Raw genomic sequence first — 20,942 nt, forward strand, 5'->3', positions numbered from 1 at the left:
ACAACTCCAACAAAAAAAAGAAAGAGACATTTCAAGGACTCAAAATCCAGTTTTTGAGTTCACATGGCAGCCCTCTAATTTTTTGAAGGAAAGACAAGATGTTCAAGAACTCAAAATCCAAATTTTTGTGTTTTTCTTTTTTTTTTTTGAAAATAATCATCTAGTGATAATTTAGTTAGATATCAAAATTTTAAATACAAAACAAATCTCTTGAGTAGCTCTTTTGCGTGAGTGGGTTGTTGTACAGTATATGGCCCGGGGGGAACAAGTTATACTTGCTCAATTTCTTTCCCACAATTTTTAATGGGGCTTCCCGAACTTATCCGTTGAAGGTCATGTCAACTCTTTGTATTCTAAAATTTTCATTTGGATCGTTGAGGTCAGAGATCAAACCAATCCGCATGAACAAGAAATTTAACCAGAAAAAATAAAATGAAATAAGATAACCATTACAATATTATATATGAGCGGCGCTTACAGCCAGTTCCAAGGTGATCAATCCATGGACTTACTCCTTTGGGCAAAAGAGCTACTTGTAAATAAATTTAGCCAACAAATTTTTTTAAAAAATAGGCGCTTGTAGCCGGTTCGAAGGGGATCAAATCATGGACTTACTCCTTTGGGCGAAAGAGCTACTTGGAAAGATTTTCTTCAATTTTTGAAATATGTATAAGATTTTGAGTTGTTAAATGATATGACTTTTCAAAAATTAAATGGTCGACATTATACTTTTCAAGCGCATAAAGAGAGTGACTTGTTTGTTTATTTTTTGCTATTTGGTCGCCAGATTCCTAAGGTTACATGCCCCAAAATTTGCCGGCACAATGTACTCCTAAATTGATTTTTACCTGAGGGAATAAATGGAGGGAATGCTCCTGCAGGAGCATAGATCTTTTGACATTATCTAATCAAGAAGCACACTAGTTGGTGGAACGACTAAGATCTATAAAAGCATAAGAATGGACGATCAAAATACCTAGCTTCAATAATCATTGCCCACCATGTATGCAACTAGACCACTACGCAGTGTTGAGTCTCTTTTCCGGCTGCCGGAAGGTCCTTTTTCCGGCTACCTTCTTTTGCAAAACGAAGAAGAACAAGATCTCGAACCTAGTGTTGAAACCTGTTGTTGGGGTCTCTACAAGGACAAGCGCTTCACAGGTCCACCCTTTCCACAAAACAAATGTCTTTCTGTTTGTTTTACAGACAGTGCTGGAGAGACGACTGTGAATCATGTTGATCACACCTTCTTCATCCCTGTTCTTGGTCAGCCTTTAACTTATAATCTGTACTACGTTGTTGCAGTGGATGGCAAACATAAAGGGTAATGATATTAGACTTATCTTCTCCAACATGGGTTATTTTGAATTAGTATAAAGTGAAACTTCTTTCTTTTAATTCAAATTTGGGTATTTTATTTTTCTCTTTCTTTGGGTAATTCAATTTTTTTAGCAGGTTTGATTGGTTTCGTTAGTGAACAAACTTTCAGGGTTCTAATCTCACCTTTCCATATAAAAATTACAGGGTATCACACCGCTAGACCAAGGGCGACAAAACATCGAATGGAATTGATTTTTTATCAAAATACATATGCCTCTTATTTCATTTTGATTGATCATTTCTAGCCTTGATGCATCTTTCTTTTTCCTGCTGAATTCATATGATATCTGTACTCTACTTTGGTTCTTTGCCTTTCTTTTTAGTTCCCTTTTCACCTTGTTTTTATTGGGGCTAAGACGATGATTTGCCTTGGGCAGGTTGGTGTGCACCTGCTCACGAGAGGAAGAGAAGGTCACCTCTTGCTTCTGTACTTTTGTGGAAGACACGAAGCCGAAACCTTTTCATCCCAATAATATCTACCAACAGATGCAAATCATTCCCAGAGGGAAAATCTGTAAGGATTTTATAAGCACGTCTGTGGCTTCAGATGGCTATCCCCCGCGGTTTCTTCGAAGGAACGGATGGGAAGTTTTTATTTCAAAATCAAAGAGTTTGAAATTGAGCAAAGCAGAAGGAATGAATGTCGATCTCCGTGCTCAATTCCCCCATATGAACTTCCCGATCTCGCAGAAGGGCTCAAAGATTGTTACTGTGGGGGAGTGGTACTCTCCTTTTATCTTTGTCAAGGAAAAGGGGGGACTTGATAAGCCCAAGAAGCAATTGAAGGAGAGCTTTTATTACAAAATGAGTTTGGAGCAACAGTGGGAAGAGATTCATTGTTGCAGAGGGTTTGGAAGCAAAGCTGTGGGGGTGGAAACAAGAGTAAAAAGTGAAGAGGGGTTCTTGATGGGAAGGGTGGTGGTGGATGAGAGGTGGGATATCACAAATGGAATGGTGTGGTTTGAAACCAGAGAGAAGAGTGGAGTGCAAGGAGGACTGATGGGGGTTGGCTTGAGCAAGGTAATTATGGAGAAGATGAAATGGGATCAAGATATACTGGGCAATAGAGGAGAGAAGAAGGATGTGAAAGTGGAGAGGGTTTTTCACAGTAGCCGTGAGGGTGAATGGACCTTCGCCTTATATGTCTTGGTGGAGAGGTATGTGTTAAGGAGAATGGATGAAAGCTTGATCTTCAGCTATGTCTTTAGACACTCTCAACAGTTGAGGGAAAAGTGGGAATAGCCTTATCCAGGCTCTAAAATAAAACTGGTTCAAGCAAGGTCATCAGGGGAGTCGCCCAATTCCCCTGGTTTCCTACTTTTGAGTTTTTCTTCTATGGTATATGTACACTGGTTGGATATCGTATTCGCCAAAGTCGGACTGGGTGAATCCGAATCAGTCCCCTAGCAATTTAGGGCCAGATTCCGATTTCTCGAACCCCCTGGCCTTAGCCATGGGTTGCATAGAGTATGTAGTACTATTAATCAATATCTATGAAGTTGCCATGTTTGCAAGGACTTCATAGACATTGGGGCTTGTTTTACATGAGATTTCTTAAGATTGATATGGGACAGAACCCTTTCTTGTGGTTCATACTTTATAATTGAAGGGTCTAATAATAAGCAAATGAAAGAGAGATGGAGAGAGAGAGAGAGAGAGAGAGAGAGAGAGAGATTTGTTTACAGCTGAATCTGAGCAAGGAACGAGAAGGTATTCATTGGACAATGGGAAACTTGTCACATGACCGGTTCTCTAAGCTACATTTCACGTTATGAATTTAATAAAATGCAAGCTACTTAACAAACTCAACATTAAGGGGTAGTTTGGGTACCCGTAAATCTCTCATGGGGAAATAGATTACAAGGAAATTTGTCATTTCCAGAGTTTGGGTACTGACATAGTAGGCAGGAAATGAAATGTATTACCTAAAATTTGCTTAAAAATTTGTGAAATCTATTCCCTGCACGAAGAGACGGAAAATGCATTACGGGATTGATAGATGGGTAATATGAAGCCTGACGGACTGCCACAAAACATACATCGTAAATGTGAGGTCTGCGAGGAAGTGTGACTCAATCTCTCTAAAGTCTCTCTCTAAATTTGAGGGCCTCCAACCTTTTCACTTTACTCTAAGCGTTCCTCTTCCCTCTTCTCTCTTTAAAATATTCACTCGCTTTTTGGCATGGTATGATGCATGAATCTTCTCTCTTTTTTTGTAGAGTATTCGTGCTTTTTTCGTCGTAGTTTTAATTGATATTTTTTGAAAAAAACAAACTTATTAAGAGTTGCAAGAAAATCACATCTCTATAGGCAAAATTTATACAATATTCTCAAGCCAAAATTAGGGTAATGCATTTATCAAATTTCTTTCATACGTAGCCGTATAACAATGAATTTCTAAAGTTGCATCCAAATGCTTAACCACATAGTAAAAACTTACTTCCATTTCCAAGGTTGCATCCAAATGCTTAACCACATAATAAAAACTTACTTCCAAGTAATGCATCACTCCAGTAATATATTTTACGAATAATATATTTCAATCAATACAATGGAATATGAAATAAAATTATAAAACAAAGTAAAAAACAACTACCTTGTTCAAACTAGTCCCACATGCCTCTTGGATTTGGTGGTATAAAAAATCAACCCATCATATTTAGAGCTTTGCGCGCTACAAATGCTCTGATACCACTTGTGGTGCGCAAAAGCTCTAAACATGATTGGTTGACTTTTGGTATCATAGAAAAAGAACCCTCCAAAAAATGTACATACTTGGAAACTTAACTTTATCTTTATTATCGACCTATATCTATCCTAATCTATATGAACTTAATAATAAAATTAGATTATACTTAAATAAATAGAAAACAAAAAGATAAAGAAACTAATCCCATAAAATAGGGATTCAAGAATTCAAGACAGTTATCAACAAATATCTACTTTGGCTTAAATTCCAAAAGAGATTTTCGCTCGTAGATGTAGTCACATCTGTGACAAGCTATATAAATTTAGGTGTTCTCTTTTTTCTGTTATTCCTTTTATGCTTCATTTTTTTTGTTTGTTGCTTTGTCAGTTCTATTTTTTTTGTACTTTATTTGTCAAAAAATCAACCGATCGATTTTGAGCTTCCATGCACAACAAGTAATATCAGAGTTTGGTTTGGGGTTGTCAGTTTGGTGGTGCAAGTTTCAAATGCAAAGTTCGAGGTAAAAAAATTGGATGAAAAATACTATTTTTTATAAGAATAATAAAAAATTTTATTTGATAAAAAATAAATAATTTATAAAGCTATCCAATTGATATGATCAGGTAATTTACTAATTGTTATATTTGATGATATAAAAACATTAGAGCTTCTGCCGGACCCGGCACGCTAGAAGCATGAGTTAGAATGGAGGACAAGAGTTGCCCTCTCCTTCCTAAAAAGGTCTCGGTCGAAGTTGAAGATAAAATAAAAATACGTAATATCTCGTTGGCATGAGTACCGGGCCACGTCCATGTCGCGGGACCCGCACCCATGTGAGGCCGCTGCGTTAGAGTCGTTGCTTTAAATACATCATGTCACTCAATTTGTCCTTAACTGATCATTAAAAGGGTTGGTATTACGTACATCGGATTGCACAAATACCTTTTAGTGGTTCAGATTGAACCAACGCCATCGGTCAAATTTGAATTTTGTATTTTATTTTTATTTTTTATTGAAACTGATATTTAATATGAGATTTGACATTGAGTTTGATTTTTATAAGTAGAATTGAATAAAAGTAATAAAAATATTTTCAAGAAAAATAAAGATCAAAATAAATTTAAGGGATTTTAGTTATTTTATATTTAGACTAAATTTTCATAATTTTTATTTAATTATATTTATAAAAATATATTTACACCGAAAAATTTAAATAAACAAATTATTTAAATAAAAAATTTAAAATAAAATATGAGACTAATTTTTAACTATTGGATATGGCTTGTGAAATCTCCTATGTTGAAAGGCCGCTTGTGTAACCTTTCACCCTATGTTGAAAGGGTGCTTGCAAGAAAGGTACCTTTTTTTTTTTTAAAAAGGTTACATAGGAATGGAACTTGAGACATACTGCTATGAAAGCCCAATTGCGACTGCCTTGATACAAGCCTAATTCTTATCAATAGTTTAGATTGAACCAACTTCATCCAAGGACCAAAATTAAATATTAATTTCTATTTGAACTTTTTATTTAAAAATATAAAATCTCAACCGTTGGAGCCACCGGTCCACATTATGTGAACGGGATACTTTCCTATTCGACATGCCATGCTTGTTTTGGATTCCAAGCATGAAATATTTTCACTAAAAACTCTTGTTTCATGTTCAAAACCTAGAACGCAAGAGTATTTACATCATTCATTCCAACTTAAGATGTTGAAAGTAACCTGTCTTTGATGCATGTTTTTAAAAACCTCTAGTTTGGATTTGGAACCCAAATCAAACGAAGTGCATTTTAGTAATTTTGCCTCATTTGTTTCATGTGCCAAATTACTTTTTTAATTTCCTTGCTTGTTCAAGATACCAAACTAAAAATAGTCGCATTTTGGTTCTTTTTAACAAAATAGCTGAGGAGCTACTTTAGTTAAATGATTTTATATTATTTTTAAGGTAACCACTTCACTGATTTTATATTATTTTTAAGGTAACCACTTCACTGGTTTTATATTATTTTTAAGGTAACCACTTCACTGATTTTATATTGATGGATTCTTTTCACAGCTTTGTTTTACCCTCTCAAATCATTCAATCAATTGAGAACAAAAAAAGAAAAAGATGGGATAATCAATTTGGAACTCAAAATTTTGTTTTGAGTTGGGATAATCTCTTCGAAATTTTGTTTTGAGATGGGATAATCTCTTCGAAATTTTGTTTCATATAGTGTTGAATCCACACTGACGTTTGTTGAATCACACCTTTCCATACTGATCTATTCAAGTCCATTTGAATAGATTTAAAAATATGAAGAAAAATATGAGTAATAGTAAAACTATGCAATTTAGATCAGTATGGAAAAGTGTGATTTAAACTGGCGTTATTTGGATTAGAGTGTAATGATCCTAAAATTTCAAAAAAAAAAAGAAAAAAAAAAAAAGAAACTTTTAATAAGTGATGGTCCATATAAGTATTATGGTTCTTAGGGACCATCACCACTTTTATTAACTTTTACTTTCCTTTACCCCATCTTTTAGTAGACCTGGGTTTTAAACATTTGAGGTGTAACTTAATAAAATAATATAATAAGGTATCTTAAGAATTTAAATAAGAAAGGCGATGACTCCCACCTTAGAAAATTTTTGAGATCTTTCTCTCTCTAGTCAAAACACAGTGAGCTCTTTCCTCTAACCGAAATTTTATCGGAAGCTTCTTCTCAAATATTTTAGGTAAGTGACTTCATTATCTTGAAAAATAATCCGTTTTTTTTAAAAATGAAATGAAATAATTACTTCTGCTTATTATCATGAATTTTAGGCGCGATAAATTTTATGCGCAAGCGACCCCATTATTTTGAAAAATAATCTTTTTAATAAAATTGTGATATTTTATCTATGTTAGAAATTTTAAATGCTGTAAATTCTTAGAAATAAATTTATTTATTTTTCTTGTCTATTGTTAGAAAATTTTAGATATTGTAAAATTATTAGAAATAAATGTGATATTTCTGTTTTTAGTAAAATTGTGAGATTTCTTTCTACTGTTTTTGAATATTTAGACATTGTAAATTTTATGTGTAAATGACTGCCTTATTATTTGAAAACTGATATTTTTGCAATTGATTATAGCATTGTCTGTGAATTATTTATTTGCGAATTGACATCCCACAAATTGTGATAATTCCGTATTCTTGAATTTCTATAAGAGTTTTTTTTTTCCTATACATATTAGATTGGCAATTATGCTATAATGTCTTTACGAATTGCTACCTTTCTAAATCTGAGCCCAAAATATTTGACTGGTTATTTTTGAAATGTTATTGAAAGTGACTGTTATTAATGGTTTTAGTGAAATTCATATTAATAATTTCAGTAATATGTTGAATACATGATATTGCTGCTTTCGAATGTTAAAAGAAATTTAGAAATACTTTAAATATGCAAGTGGACTCATCTTGTTCGCCGGTGAGGTATAAGTGGACCTATCTGGTACGTCGGTAAGGATTAAGTGGACTCATCTGGTACGCCGGTGATGTATAAGTGGACCTGCAGGGATTAAGTGGACCTATCTGGGACGTCAATAGGGATTAAGTGGACCCATCAGGATGCTGATGGGGTATATAGGTGACCTACTTGGGACTCTAGTAGGGTAATTTGTGAAATCATTTGAATTATGCACTGCCGTTAAAATGTTATATGCATTTCAATTATTCGGATTATACTTAATTATGCATTTTTTAAAGTGAAAACTGTTAATGCATTTCTGTTAATAAATCTCCTTTTTGAAAATATTGATATCTTTCAACCATGATTATTTTTAGGATTATGATGATCACTTACTCAGTAGCCAAACTTATCAAATTATGGTAAACATTTTTTCACGATAACTGCTGTTTCATTTTGAGTGCTTGTCAGGATCAATTCTGGAAGATATTGTAGTTGTGCTTAAACTTTCTTTTGTTACTTTGTAAGAATTCGCCATTGTACATTTGTCCTAAAAAGAGATGTATATATGTTTTGACTGTCATATCTCAGGAATATCAGTATTGTAAATTCTTGGGGCATGACAAATTATTCTAATTTCTACCATGTCATTGAAGCAGATGGCGAGCATAAGGGGTAATTTCTTGAAGTTTTTTTTTTTTTTTTTTGGGTGCTATGTATGTGTTCTTTTCATATGAGGGTGAGTTTAGATTGGTTTGTGTCAAGTTTTTAAAATTGGGAGTCTAACTAGGTAAGTTACTTGGATTCAGGACCTTGTCAAGCCGAATTCTAGGGTATAAACTCGGTTGTATAAAAAATTCATAAAAAACAAAAATTTATAGAAATATGTTTTTTTACTAAATCAATATATAAATATTTTATATATAATCTTGGGACATCACTTTATTTGGTTAAGTAGAGAGCGTGAATTATTATTATTTTTCTTTTAAGTTGGTTCCTGGTTTCTAGAGATTACATCATTAAAATTTGAGATCCAAAAAATATCCTTAGTTTGAGATTTTCCCTAGGGAGCAAGTAGACATTATGCTCCCAGGAGCATGAAACTTTGATGAGTACTCATCTATTTACATAGGTCGCCCCTCTAAAATTCATCTCGAAGAATTTTGGATCCAAAATTTTAGGGGTTAAAATCTCAACCATGGTGAACATAAATGCCAAAAAATAAATTTAAAAAATTCAAAAGTTTATTTTTGATATTTTATTTAACACTTTTCATTGCAGTTTTTGATAGGGCCACCATTTTTAAAATCCATATTATAGATAGATTTTTGATGCGTTTGGTGCAGTTGCTCAAATACCTTTCCTTTTATTATCAGTTAAAAATTTAAAACCTGATTTGCATAAAGGAAATAGTGCCTGCCTTTCCGATTTTTCAGATCCCTTACTAGGCATTTTATTTGTAACTAGTAATATAAATTAAGGGATTCAAGAGACTGCTTTCTTTTTGTACAAGGAGATCACAATCATTCTTGTTCTTTAGATATCAAAATGGGTGGTTGTAAGAGTATAATTGATTACACACAATATTCAAAAAATAATAATCTTTGTACTTCCCCAAAGCATCTAATTTGATATATTTAATGAGTGTGAATAGTTGTGACCTCTTTGCATAAAACATAAATGGGCTCTGTGTAAACAATCCAATAAATTAAACAATTCAAACCCCTCAAGCCAGTTATAAGGCCTTTTATGTAACTACCGTTATGATTAAAAGAAAGTTAGTTGTTTATTTTATGAGATTGTATGCTATGAGACCATTCTTCTTTTTACAAATAATGTTACAATTGCTTTTAGCTATTCGCTATCAAATTAGATGGCTTGGAGTGTGCTACAAAGTTCGAGAAATTGTTTTTGAACTGTGTCTTATCAATGACTCTCTTATAACTATCTGATTTGAAATCCGAGTACCAAGAGTATTTGTGACATCATTGTACGAATAATAAGTGTTCTCCTTATATATATTTTCCTTATTTTATAGCTTTTAAATGTAATTACCACTTAATATTTAAGGGAAATTTGTCAAAATGCGAATAAGAGATGAAGTATTAAAGAATTTGCCCAGTGTTTAAAAAAACGCCGATTCGAACCGGACTCGCTCGGTTCGAATCGGGAATCGCCATGGACGGATCGAATCGGCGAAAAAACGGGAATCGTCCGGTTCTAGAGAGAACTGGACGATTCTCCACAGTGACTCGCCGATTCACTGTACGGAATTGGCGAGTCCCGTACAGTGAATCGGCGAGTCCCGTACGGTTTTTTTTTTTTTTTTTTTGTAATCTATGATAGATTTTTTTATAATACTTGATCAATTTTTTTTGTAATCCATGATAGAATTGTTTTTTTTTTTTTTTTTTTGTAATCCATGATCGAATTTTTTGTTTTTTTTTTTTTTTTGTAACCCATGATAGAATTTTTTGTAATCCATGATCAAATTTTTTGTAATCCATGATCGAAATGTTTGTTTTTTTTTCTTGTAATCCATGATCGAATTTTTTGTTTTTTGTTTTTTTTTTGTAGCCCATGATAGAATTTTTTGAAATCCATGATCGAATGTTTTGTAATCCATGATTGAAATGTTTGTTTTTTTTTTTGTAATCCATGATCGAAATGTTTGTTTTTTTTTTTGTAATCCATGATTTAATTTTTTGTTTTTTGTTTTTTTTGTAACCCATGATAGAGTTTTTTGTAATCCATGATTGAATTTTTTGTAATCCATGATCGAATTGTTTTTTTCTTTTTTTGTAATCCACGATGGAATTTTTTGTTTTTTTTTGTAATCCATGATCGAATTTTATGTAATCCATGATCGAATTTTTTGTAATCCATGATTGAATTTTTTGAAAATTTGTGATTTTTTTTTTTAATCCATGATAGAATTTTTTTTTGTAATCCATGATAGAATTTTTTGAAAATTTGTGATTTTTTTTTTAATCCATGATCGAATTTTTTTTTGTAATCCATGATAAAATATTTTGAAAATTTGTGATTTTTTTTTTTAATCCATTATCGATTTTTTTTGAAAATTTGTTATTTTTTTTTTAATCCATATTATTCAAAGAGAAAATGAGAGAGATGATGATTCTGAGGCCACCCTATCCCAGCCATATTATTCACATATCGAGTCCCAACAGCAACAGTGTAGGGATGAGCACGATAGTGTAGGTGAGCATGAAGGATGGACAATCTTCGAGGATTTTAGATTGGGAACACAACAAAACACCAATACTCAGGGATTTGGGAATAGTCAGACGCCTGCTAATATCAATGATTCATTTTTAGATCGAATCAATGAATTGTTAAACGAATTCAATCAATGGCACTAGCGTGACCAAGAAGAGCAATAACGTCATCTATCATTTTATTTTTAGATCATATGTTACTAATTTTATGCTTTATTGTAGTCCATGTATGTTGATATACTTATTCCATGATAATTCTATGTTTATCCTTTTGTGTGATGTAAATTAAATGCTGAATGGCGGTTCATGCAGGGAAAGAACATATCAATATTCGCATATTCATTCAAAAACATGAAAATTCTTAATGGAGTACCCTCATTTCTTATTGAATTCCTAAAAAACAATATTTATAATGAATTTTAATATTTTTTTCAGATTTTTTTTAAGCTTTATTCTGACCGATTCACTCGATTCCAGATCCGGATTGCCGATTCGCCGATCCGGATCGGTTTTTTGGGAGCCCGATCAGGGTCACCGATCCGTTTTTTAAACCATTGAATTTGCCTATTCCAACTCACATGTTTTCTATGGGTATTTTAAAATTAAATACAAAATATAGATAAAATATTAAATTTCTCATCTCTTATAGGTAATTTGATAAATTTTTTTAAAATTTAAAAGTAGAAATTATTTGTTTTAGGGAAAATTTCGTATAGAACCTCAATTCCTCGTATTATTTTATGGTAAACCCTCTTTTTATTTTTCTTTCAAGCGGTTTAAGAAAACTCCTAAAGATTTTACCATACCCCCTCATTTCTTATCTTCATCTTTCATTGACTTTTAATCATAAAAATTAGCCCCAACAAATCTTTTTATACCATTTCAACTCAAATCTTTTTTATAGGGTGGAAAGGGAAAAAGAGGATTAAAAAAGTTTTTGAAATGAAATGGTATAAAAAGATATGCCCCAACAAATCTTTTTATATTATTTCAATTCAAAAACTTTTTTATAGGGTGGAAAGGGAAAAAGAGGATTAAATTTTTTTTTGAAATGAAATGGTATAAAAAGATATGTTGGGGTTAATTTCTATGGTCAAAAGTCAATAAAAGAGGGAGATAAGAAATGAAGGGGTAGGTGAAATTATTAGGTGTTTTTTTATGTCGCTTGAAAGAAAAACAGAAAGAAAGTCTACCATGAAATAATATGAGAAATTTGAGTTCTATATGAAATTTTCGCTTTATTACCATGTGATGCAGTTATTACTGAGATTTGATGGTTTCTCTAACTACGATTAAAACTGAGTTGAAAGTTCCAATGGAAAACAAAAAAATTTTGCATTTCCTTATTTGATCTAACCCATCCAACCCACCTCCTATTAATGGTTATGAGACCACCCTGTTTATTGTTTAGAACCTGGACCCAAAGTTTATTATTATTTAATCTCAAAAATGTATTGGAAAAGGCTGTTTGATCTTAGAAAACCCTCTAATTGATTATCTCGACATCGAGATATATAAAAATTAAAAATAAAGATTTCGAGTCTACAAATAGTACATCTTGCAGCATATTTTCTGGAGGGTCCATTTTGTAGATTTTTATGTGTTTACATATCTACTTGATTAGAACCTTTTTTGGAGTTTAAATTTTTATAATTAGATATGAAAATAAATTCTCAAGCCAACCTAATAATTTTTTACACTACCTATTGAATTAGAACACAAATCAGAATCCGAAGTTATGCTCAATAAACAATTGTTTATGTGGATTTGATTGTTAAGTTGGAGGAAAAAAAAAAAAAGGATAAAGAAATATTTCTTCTTTCTTTATTGATATTGAAACATATTCTTTCTACTACCTACTAATTCTTTTTTATTTATTAATTTAATTTGAATTTGAATTGATTTTTTATTTGTTTTTTTTTTCTCTTTATTTTATCATATTAATTTCTACTTTACATCTCATAATAAAATTTGGAGATACACCTTAACTTTCATTGTTTAAATTTGTAACCTTATGCAAACCACACCGAATAATAAACCAAACCCCAACTAAGAATTTTAGCATTTATCAATGAACAAGATCACCATCCAGTATCATAAGATCACTCTCCAACATACTTCACATCTTAATTATAAAATGAAACCCTCCTCAACATCAATGAGAATTATATTCAAAATTTCAAACTCGAACCTATTCAACATCAAACATCAATTAAAAATTTCAAACTCGAACCTATTCAACATCAAACATCAATTAGAATTACAAATGATTGAAGAGGAATTGTGTCAACAATTTCCTGAACTTAAAAACCTTCATTTGTGTTTAACTCTCTGTCACTATACAGTGTTATTCGTAAAATTTAAACCTCTTATACCATTGGCCTAAAATATAAAAACTCAGCTTCATACCGTGGGCTTAAATGCATGGAGAGAGCTGCACCGTGTTTCAAAATTTTGGAAAAAATTGGTTTAATATTCCACATAAATAGTGACAAACTTATTTTTTAAATGATTCCTTTATGTTCAATACAAGTCCATAATTTTAGGAAAAATACCCTGAAAATTCAATATATAGAAATATCACAGCTGTTATATCCGGCATAAATGGTCATAACTTTTTAATGTGCTCTGTCGTAGCATTTGTCAATTAAATCATTTATTTTACTCTTCAATTCCATTGTAATGAACATTGCGGTCGTGTACGGTCCTGGCCGCAATATAATTCGTCAAAAAAGATTTTAGAACTTTCAGTGGAAGACTGGAAATGTAAAATGCAGCTCTGTTATTACACCTCACTAATTTCTCTCTTAGTCTTTTTTAATTTTCAACTGTTTATTATAGTATGCTTTTCCATTTTATTTTGCCTTGTTGTTGGTTATTTTACTGCTCATTTCTCCTATGTAGATCATGTAAGTTGGAGAGGGCATCTAACACAGTTAATCACCTTGAGCAGGTTAGCATGGACTTGTTCTCGGGGGAACAGAAGACCACATGTTACTGGTTTAAACATGTGAAATACATGAAGCCGAGTGCTTTTAATCCATATGAGATATATCAACAAATACAAATCAGTCCTAGTGGAGAAGAATGCGAGTATTTCACATGCAACTCTGTGGCCTCAGATGGCTACGCTCCAAGGCGTATGTATAGAAAAGAAGGTTTTGTCTGCATTTGTTTCGGAATCAAGGAATTTGAAATTGGAGAGGGCCGAAGGCGTGAACATTCCCACAATGATCCCGACTTCCTCTAACAGACTTCCCTATCTCTCAAAAAACTTCGGAGGTTGTCACTGTTGGAGAATGGTACTGTCCTTTTATCTTCCTTAAGGAGAAAGGGGGGCTCGACATGCCGAAAGAACAGTTGGAGGAGAGTCCGTAGTACAAAATGAGTTTGGAGCAACAATGGGAGGAGGTTGGTAATTGTTGTACAATATCTGGAAAAAGTATAATATCTAGAAAAAGCGAAGTCACAGTTCATAAGAGCATAAGAAGAGAAGAGGGACGATTGATAGGAAAGGAAGAGGTGAGCAAAAGGAATGATGAAGAGTATGGAATGGTTTGGTTTGAAATGATAGAGGAAAGTGGTGATGAAGGAGGGCGGATTGAGCAAAGCAATTATGGAGAAGATGAAGATGAAATGGGATCAAAATGTTGGGGACACTGATAGAGAAAAGAACCTCACTGTTAGTCAGATATTTATTGGCAGCGGTAAGGGAGAATGGATGTTTGCGTTGTATGTCTTGGTCGAAAGATACGAGCTAAGAAGATTGGATGGAAGCGTGGTTCTCACTTATGCTTTCAGACACTCTAATCAGTTACCTGAAAAGTGGGAATATCCATATGGTTTTCATTTTTCTGTTTCTCTAATTTTTTTTTGGTAGATTAACTTTGTTTGCAATAGGGAGTGTCATAGAGCTATTCTACTATATGGACCAGTGGTTTAAAAACGAATTGGTGCCCCGGATCGGGCACTCCAAAAACCCATCTGGATCGATGAACTAGCGATCCGGATCGGGAATCGGCCGACTCAGTAGGATTAAGCTTTAAAAAAAATCCAAAAAAATTATTAAAATTCATTATAAATGTTGTTTTTTAGGAATCCAATAAGAAATGATGGTACTACATTGTTAACTTTCATTTTTTTCATCAATTTGTGAATATTGAGCTGTTTTTTCCATGAATAAACTTATGTTAACTATTAACGTTACATCACACAAAAGAAAAATCATAGAATTATCATGGACAAAGTATATAATCATACATGGACTACAATAAAGAGTAGATTAAATCGATGAAACAATGGCCACTAAAATCTCGAATTGGCGGAAAACCCTAATCTATTAAAAAAACCTAAATTATTACAACCTAACTAGCTATAATCCATGTTGCCGCATTTGTATAAAGGCACCATATTAATAATACTTATTCAACTATCTTAATTTAATGCACTGTTTGTGGGAATTATCCCACATCAAAGAATAAGAGTCATATTTATGCATATAAATTGCTTTTCAACATGCATTGTAGTGCACGCGTGAAAGCACGGGGGCATCTCGGGCGGGTGTTGCCTCAACAAGGATGTCATACGGGCCGGTTCTGACTGGTGTATGACATCATTCCAGCGAGTTCACTGTTCAGAACCGGGCTACAGTGAACCCCGTGCCGATTACTTTAAAATCCAGATCAGTGATGTAAAAATCGGCGACTCGCAATGGTAAAATCGGGAATAGCCCGGTTCTGATCGGCACAGGAATCGGTAACCCCATGCCGATTACTTTATAAAACCGGGCGGCACGAGAATCGGTAATTTCGTGCCGATTACTTTATAAAACCGTGAATAGCCCGGTTTTGAGTAGTGAACCCCGTGCCCAGTGGTTTAAAAAGCGGATAGATGACCCGGATCGGGCATCTCAAAAACCCATTCGGATGGGCGAATCGGCGATTTGGATCGGGAATCGATCGGATTAAACGGTAAAAAAAATCCAAAAAATATATTAAAATTCATTATAAATGTTGTCTTTTAGGAATTCAATAAGAAGTGAGGGTACTCCATTAAGAATTTTCATTTCTTTGCATGAATATGCTAATATTGATATGTTCTTTCTCTGCATGAACTACTATTTATCATTTAATTTACATCACACAAAAACATAGAATTATCATGTATTAAGTATATTATCATACATGAACTACAATAAAGCATATAATTCGTAACATACGATCTAAAAATAAAATGATAAACGACGTCGTTCTTCATCTTGGTCATGCTGGTGCCATTGATTGAATTTGCGTGACAATTCATTGACTCGATCTAAAAACGAATCATCCAAATTAGTGGGCACCTGACTATACCAAAATCCCTGAGTGTTAGTGTTTTGTTGTGGTCCTAATCCAAAATCCTCGAAGCTTATCCATCCTTCATGCTCACCTACACTATCGTGCTCATCCCTACCCTCTTGTTGTTGGGACTCGATATATGAATAATTTGGCTGGGATTGGGTGGCCTTAGAATCATCATCTCTCTCATTTTCCCTTAGACCCCCTTCCCACTCTCCCTTATTAGGTGCAATATCATCGACATCTCTGACGAATTGTGGATATATTGGCGGGCTGCTTCCTCTTTCATGCTGCTATCACATTCTTCAAGATCTTCCTCACTGATAGCCTCAAGGAACGCTATCTTATGCAACACTGGCTCCTCTTCTTCTACTAACCATTGTGTCTGTGACAAATATTGTGTTCAAGTTTATTGGCCCATAGTCTTCAAGCTTCCTTCTTATTTGTCCCTCTCGGAGGTTTAAGTTGTAATGAACGTAGACTAGTTTATGAAGCTTCTCCGAAGCGAGTCGATTCCTTCTAGTAGTGTGCAGCTATTGGAACGTACTCCAGTTTCGCTCACAGCCAGTTACAGAACATGTCTGGGAGAGCACATTGATTGCTATCCTCTTTAGGTGATGTGCATCACTACCATATATCTCCCACCATTCAGCTGGATTAAAATGCAAAAAGCATTGTAAGGGTAAGAACAATCCATACGATAAAATATATGAATAAACAAAATATTAGTTAGGGGATAACCTGGATCCATCTTATTTAGAGAATTCTTGGCAAGTTTAGATCCAAAGGATCCTATAACATCCCTATACATAGCAAGCTAAAACAAAATATTCATTTTAGTGTATTATTCTTCACAAATATAACAATTCAATCAAGTTCTTAACGAAATATTAAATAATACCTCTTGTATTGCTGCTACCTGGTTTCGATGACTTTTCTCCAACCTCGCAATAATGTATCTGACCCCTTCCATAATCTTGTGGGATGTTCAGATGTCAAATAGAAAAATTTTGGGTTGAAGTAGTAACCTGAAAAATATATAGATAGAGAAATGTCATTTAAAATTTCATAAAAAAATAATTTAAAATGAAACATTCTAATGATATAAATATATATTTACCTGCATAATGAATTGGACGTCCAAATTTGGTGTTCCACCTTCTTTCTATAATCTCGACCACTTTACTAGCAAAACTACACTTCTCCCCAGTAGCTGATTTGACCCTTTCGATACCTTCATGAAGAATGCCCATGGTAGCTTTCTTGTCAGCATCCACCATTCTTAACACTGTGACCAAATGGGCAGTGGCCTCTACGATACTGGAACATTGAGACCAGAACCTTCTATTTGAGACTATGCCGTCTACTTTTAGCCCGGTACTGGACTTCGAGAGGCGGTCATTTAACCACTATTTACTGGTAAACAATCTCTTTATTGCACCTTCAGATTCCCTAATGGAGTCCACAACCAAGTAATCTGTCGCAAAGCGGGTTATTATATTTTTTTGCATTAAATCCTGCAAGATTTGTTCATAAGACTGAAAAAGTTGAAAATCGATAACAAAATGACCAAAAAAATTGAAATCCCGTGAAAAACACTGTGCAGCCCGTGTTCTTGTAGGTGGCTTGGTCTGACTCTCGATTCACTATTGGGAATCGTCTGGTTCTCTCTGGACACGAGCGATTCTCGGTTTATTCGTGGAACTGGTTCGGTATCAGGCAACTCCCGAGTCGAACCGGTAGAGTCCGGCTCGACTCGGTGATTTTTTAAACCCTGCTCGTGTCGATTACTTTATAAAACCCAGTCTTAAAAATCGGCGAGTCGCAACGGGGTTACCGGCACCGGAATCGGTAACCTCATGCCGATTACTTTATAAAACTGGGAATAGCCCGATTCTGAACAGTGAACCCCGTGCTGATTACTTTATAAAAGTCCAGATCCGATCACTTTATAAAACCCATGCTTAAAAATCGGCGAGTCGCAATGGACTTACCGGCACGGGAATCGGTAACCTCGTGCCTATTACTTTATAAAACCGGGAATAGCCCGGTTCTGAACAATGAACCCCGTGCCGATTACTTTATAAAAGTCCAGATCAGTGATTTAAAAATCGACGAGTCACAACAGGGTTACTGGTAAGGAAATCGGTAACCCCGTGCCGATTACTTTATAAAACCGGGAAACGAGAATCGGTAACCCCATGCTGATTACTTTTGAGGTCCTTGTGGGTGCTGATTATGATGTTAAAAATGCTATCAATTTGATAGATGGTCATTTGGATGATCACTCTTTACCTTACTAAAAACAATTTATCCCCTCTAATGGAATGAAAAGATAATGGATCTTCTTAATTGATTGATAATCGCACATTAATAACATTTATTTTCATATTTTGGTGAATATAGAAAAATTTGTTGTTTTTTACTTCAACTATTACTATTAGAATGAGTAGCTATGAAATAAAAGGGCAACTGTAATGTGTTTTACACTAGAAACACCAAACTTTGTGCTCACCTACCTCAAAAATCACTTTTTTGAAATATTTTAGCGGCTGGGGTTCGGGGGACTTGAAATCATTTCAAAGTATTTCCAAAAAAAAAAAGTGATTTGGAGACGGGAGAAGCAGAGGCCATAGAAGAATGGAGGCCTTTGTGGTGATTGTAGGAGTATGCGCACAAAGACGTCATGACCTCCAAACCCATCATCGTTTCTCTTTTTATTTTTATATTGTGCATGTATTTAATTTTTTTTGTTAAATTAATACTTGAGCCATACAAGAAATCACTAATAATTTCGAGCCTAATATTGGTAATCCACTCACTGGAGTCATTTGCCTCCGCCATGGACCGAGTACTTTGGCCCATGCGAGTCCTGTAACATTGGTTATACCTTCACTCTGGACCCTGTTAAAGCAATCGTTATAATCCAGCTAACTACTCTCTCTGTTTCCCTTATACAACAAGAAATGCCCTCTTTTCTTTAGTTTACAAGAACACATTTCATTTCTTGATTTTGCTTTCTCTCTCGGCACTGGTGAAAGAACTGAAACTTATCCTTCCCGCACACGTCTCTCCAATCCATGCCCATCAAGTTGCTACAACGACATTTTCGACCTTGCCTCGCAAACAAACTTATGCCAAACGATCTCGCCATGCTAATTACTATTGTTCTCAACATTGTTACATTTTTTCGGAGCCATTTTTTGCGCCATCTGTGCTTTGCAGACTAATCCTTTTCTCTTTTCCCTTCTACCTGCTGCTCATTATGGGCTAGACTCTCCAGGTCCACTTGCCCATGGACATTCTGATACAATTATAAGCCCAGCCACATCCAACCATGTCCTCACATTAGCAGACATTTTCATACTGCAAAACACACACATCAGCAATCTTTTGAAGGTGAGGCTACTGCCTGTTGCACCACTGAAGTGCATTCTCTGATTTTTGTTCAGCCCACACTCTCTCTAAGGTGCCTTCCATTGAACATCACAACATTTTGTAGACTATAGAGTGCAATTACACAAGCTCTTGTGAAGTCTTCCGATGGCAAACAATTTTCCCTTAACCAGAGGTGCATGCACCATCGTCTCGAAAGTTGGAAAAAACTCTATCAAGAAAGCGGTCAGTTGATCTAAACCTAAATCACATTGATATTTTCACATCCTTTTGGCGATATGGCTTGTAGATTGGTAATGAATGGACTATCCAGAATTGAAAAACTGTATGGGACAAACTTCAATATGTGGAAGAGGAAAATAAATTAAATGTTAATCCAAAACAAAACTCATTATGTTTTGAACTTTACCAGACTGGAATTGGGTTTAAATTCAAATGGCCAAAGTAGAAAAAGTTTTGTGGAATGGATAGATGACAAATTAGCAAAAACATAACATTGTTCTTTTATGGAGGATGATTTTGTTGCAACGTTTGAAGACTAATAAACCCCAAAGTTAGTGATGGAAATATTTGTAAAAAGGTTTGGATCTACATCCATATTCAACTTTTACTACTAAAATATAACGCTCCACAAATTTCTGGGGTTCAAGTTCCATTGGTGCTGGTATAAATGTTGAAATAAACTATTATTTTCAAAAAAAAATATAACGCTCCACAAATATAGTTCCTGTAGAATTAGAGAAAATGAATATGTGGTGGAACTTGTAGACTTTGGTGCGATCAGAAAGCCCATTAATCGTATGCAAGTGCCAAACAATATTGAACAACCTCCAACCTTCATGGGAAATCATTGGTCTAAATCAGTGTTCGCAAGATTGGCTGAGTAGTTTCTACTCTGCTTAGTTGGGCTCGGGCCCTGGCTGAGCCTGAGTTGTCTAGAGTTGGGTGTCCAACTCGGAGATATTAAAAAAACTAAAATAAAATTCTAAAAAATAAGAAATTTATTTGGAATATGTTTTTTTATATTTTCTACCATTTTGGCCAAGATTTGTAAGTGTTTTGGCCAGAAATACTTATTTACATTTTCCTATCTTTTTGAATTATTTAAAAAATACCCTTCGACACAAGTTGATTTGTTAAAATCTCTAGTTTTACTACTTTCTTAACATCATTTTGTAACATCATTTTGAAATGTTTTAATAAACATATATTTTCGATTTTTTTAAATTGTATTATATTGTTTTAACCTTGTTTTTGGTGCTACAATACTCGGCACTAATGGGATTGAGTTACTCGGACTCGGCTAGAGTAATCAACTTGGGCCAAGACTGATTACTTGGTCAGAGTCGCACTTTCTAACACTCATCTAAATCACTCAAACCAAAGCATTATCATGTAAATCTGCTCCTGCAATTGAGTATAGAAGATGAGAGAAAAATAAAAAATACCAAAGTGGAATTGTAGTTTA

At 34.1% G+C, this 20,942-nt stretch overlaps 1 protein-coding gene and 1 pseudogene across 1 annotated transcript; both read left to right on the top strand.

Annotated features, from left to right (window-relative positions):
* The first annotated feature begins 980 nt into the window (after nt 1–980).
* On the top strand, nt 981–2,983 carry LOC18427559 (uncharacterized). The gene is made up of 2 exons (XM_006836608.4): nt 981–1,324; nt 1,758–2,983. Exons 1-2 carry the CDS (start codon nt 1,002–1,004, stop codon nt 2,620–2,622), a joined length of 1,188 nt encoding a protein of 395 aa, XP_006836671.1. The 5' UTR covers nt 981–1,001; the 3' UTR covers nt 2,623–2,983.
* Nucleotides 2,984–13,701: 10,718 nt separating this feature from the next.
* LOC105420145 (uncharacterized) lies at nt 13,702–14,622 on the top strand (annotated as a pseudogene).
* The last annotated feature ends 6,320 nt before the right edge of the window (nt 14,623–20,942 follow it).

The sequence above is a fragment of the Amborella trichopoda genome, chromosome 10 (genome assembly GCF_054954075.1).
Source record: "Amborella trichopoda isolate Santa Cruz 75 chromosome 10, AtrichopodaSantaCruz75HAP2 v2.0, whole genome shotgun sequence".
In the NCBI taxonomy this organism is placed as follows: domain Eukaryota; kingdom Viridiplantae; phylum Streptophyta; class Magnoliopsida; order Amborellales; family Amborellaceae; genus Amborella; species Amborella trichopoda.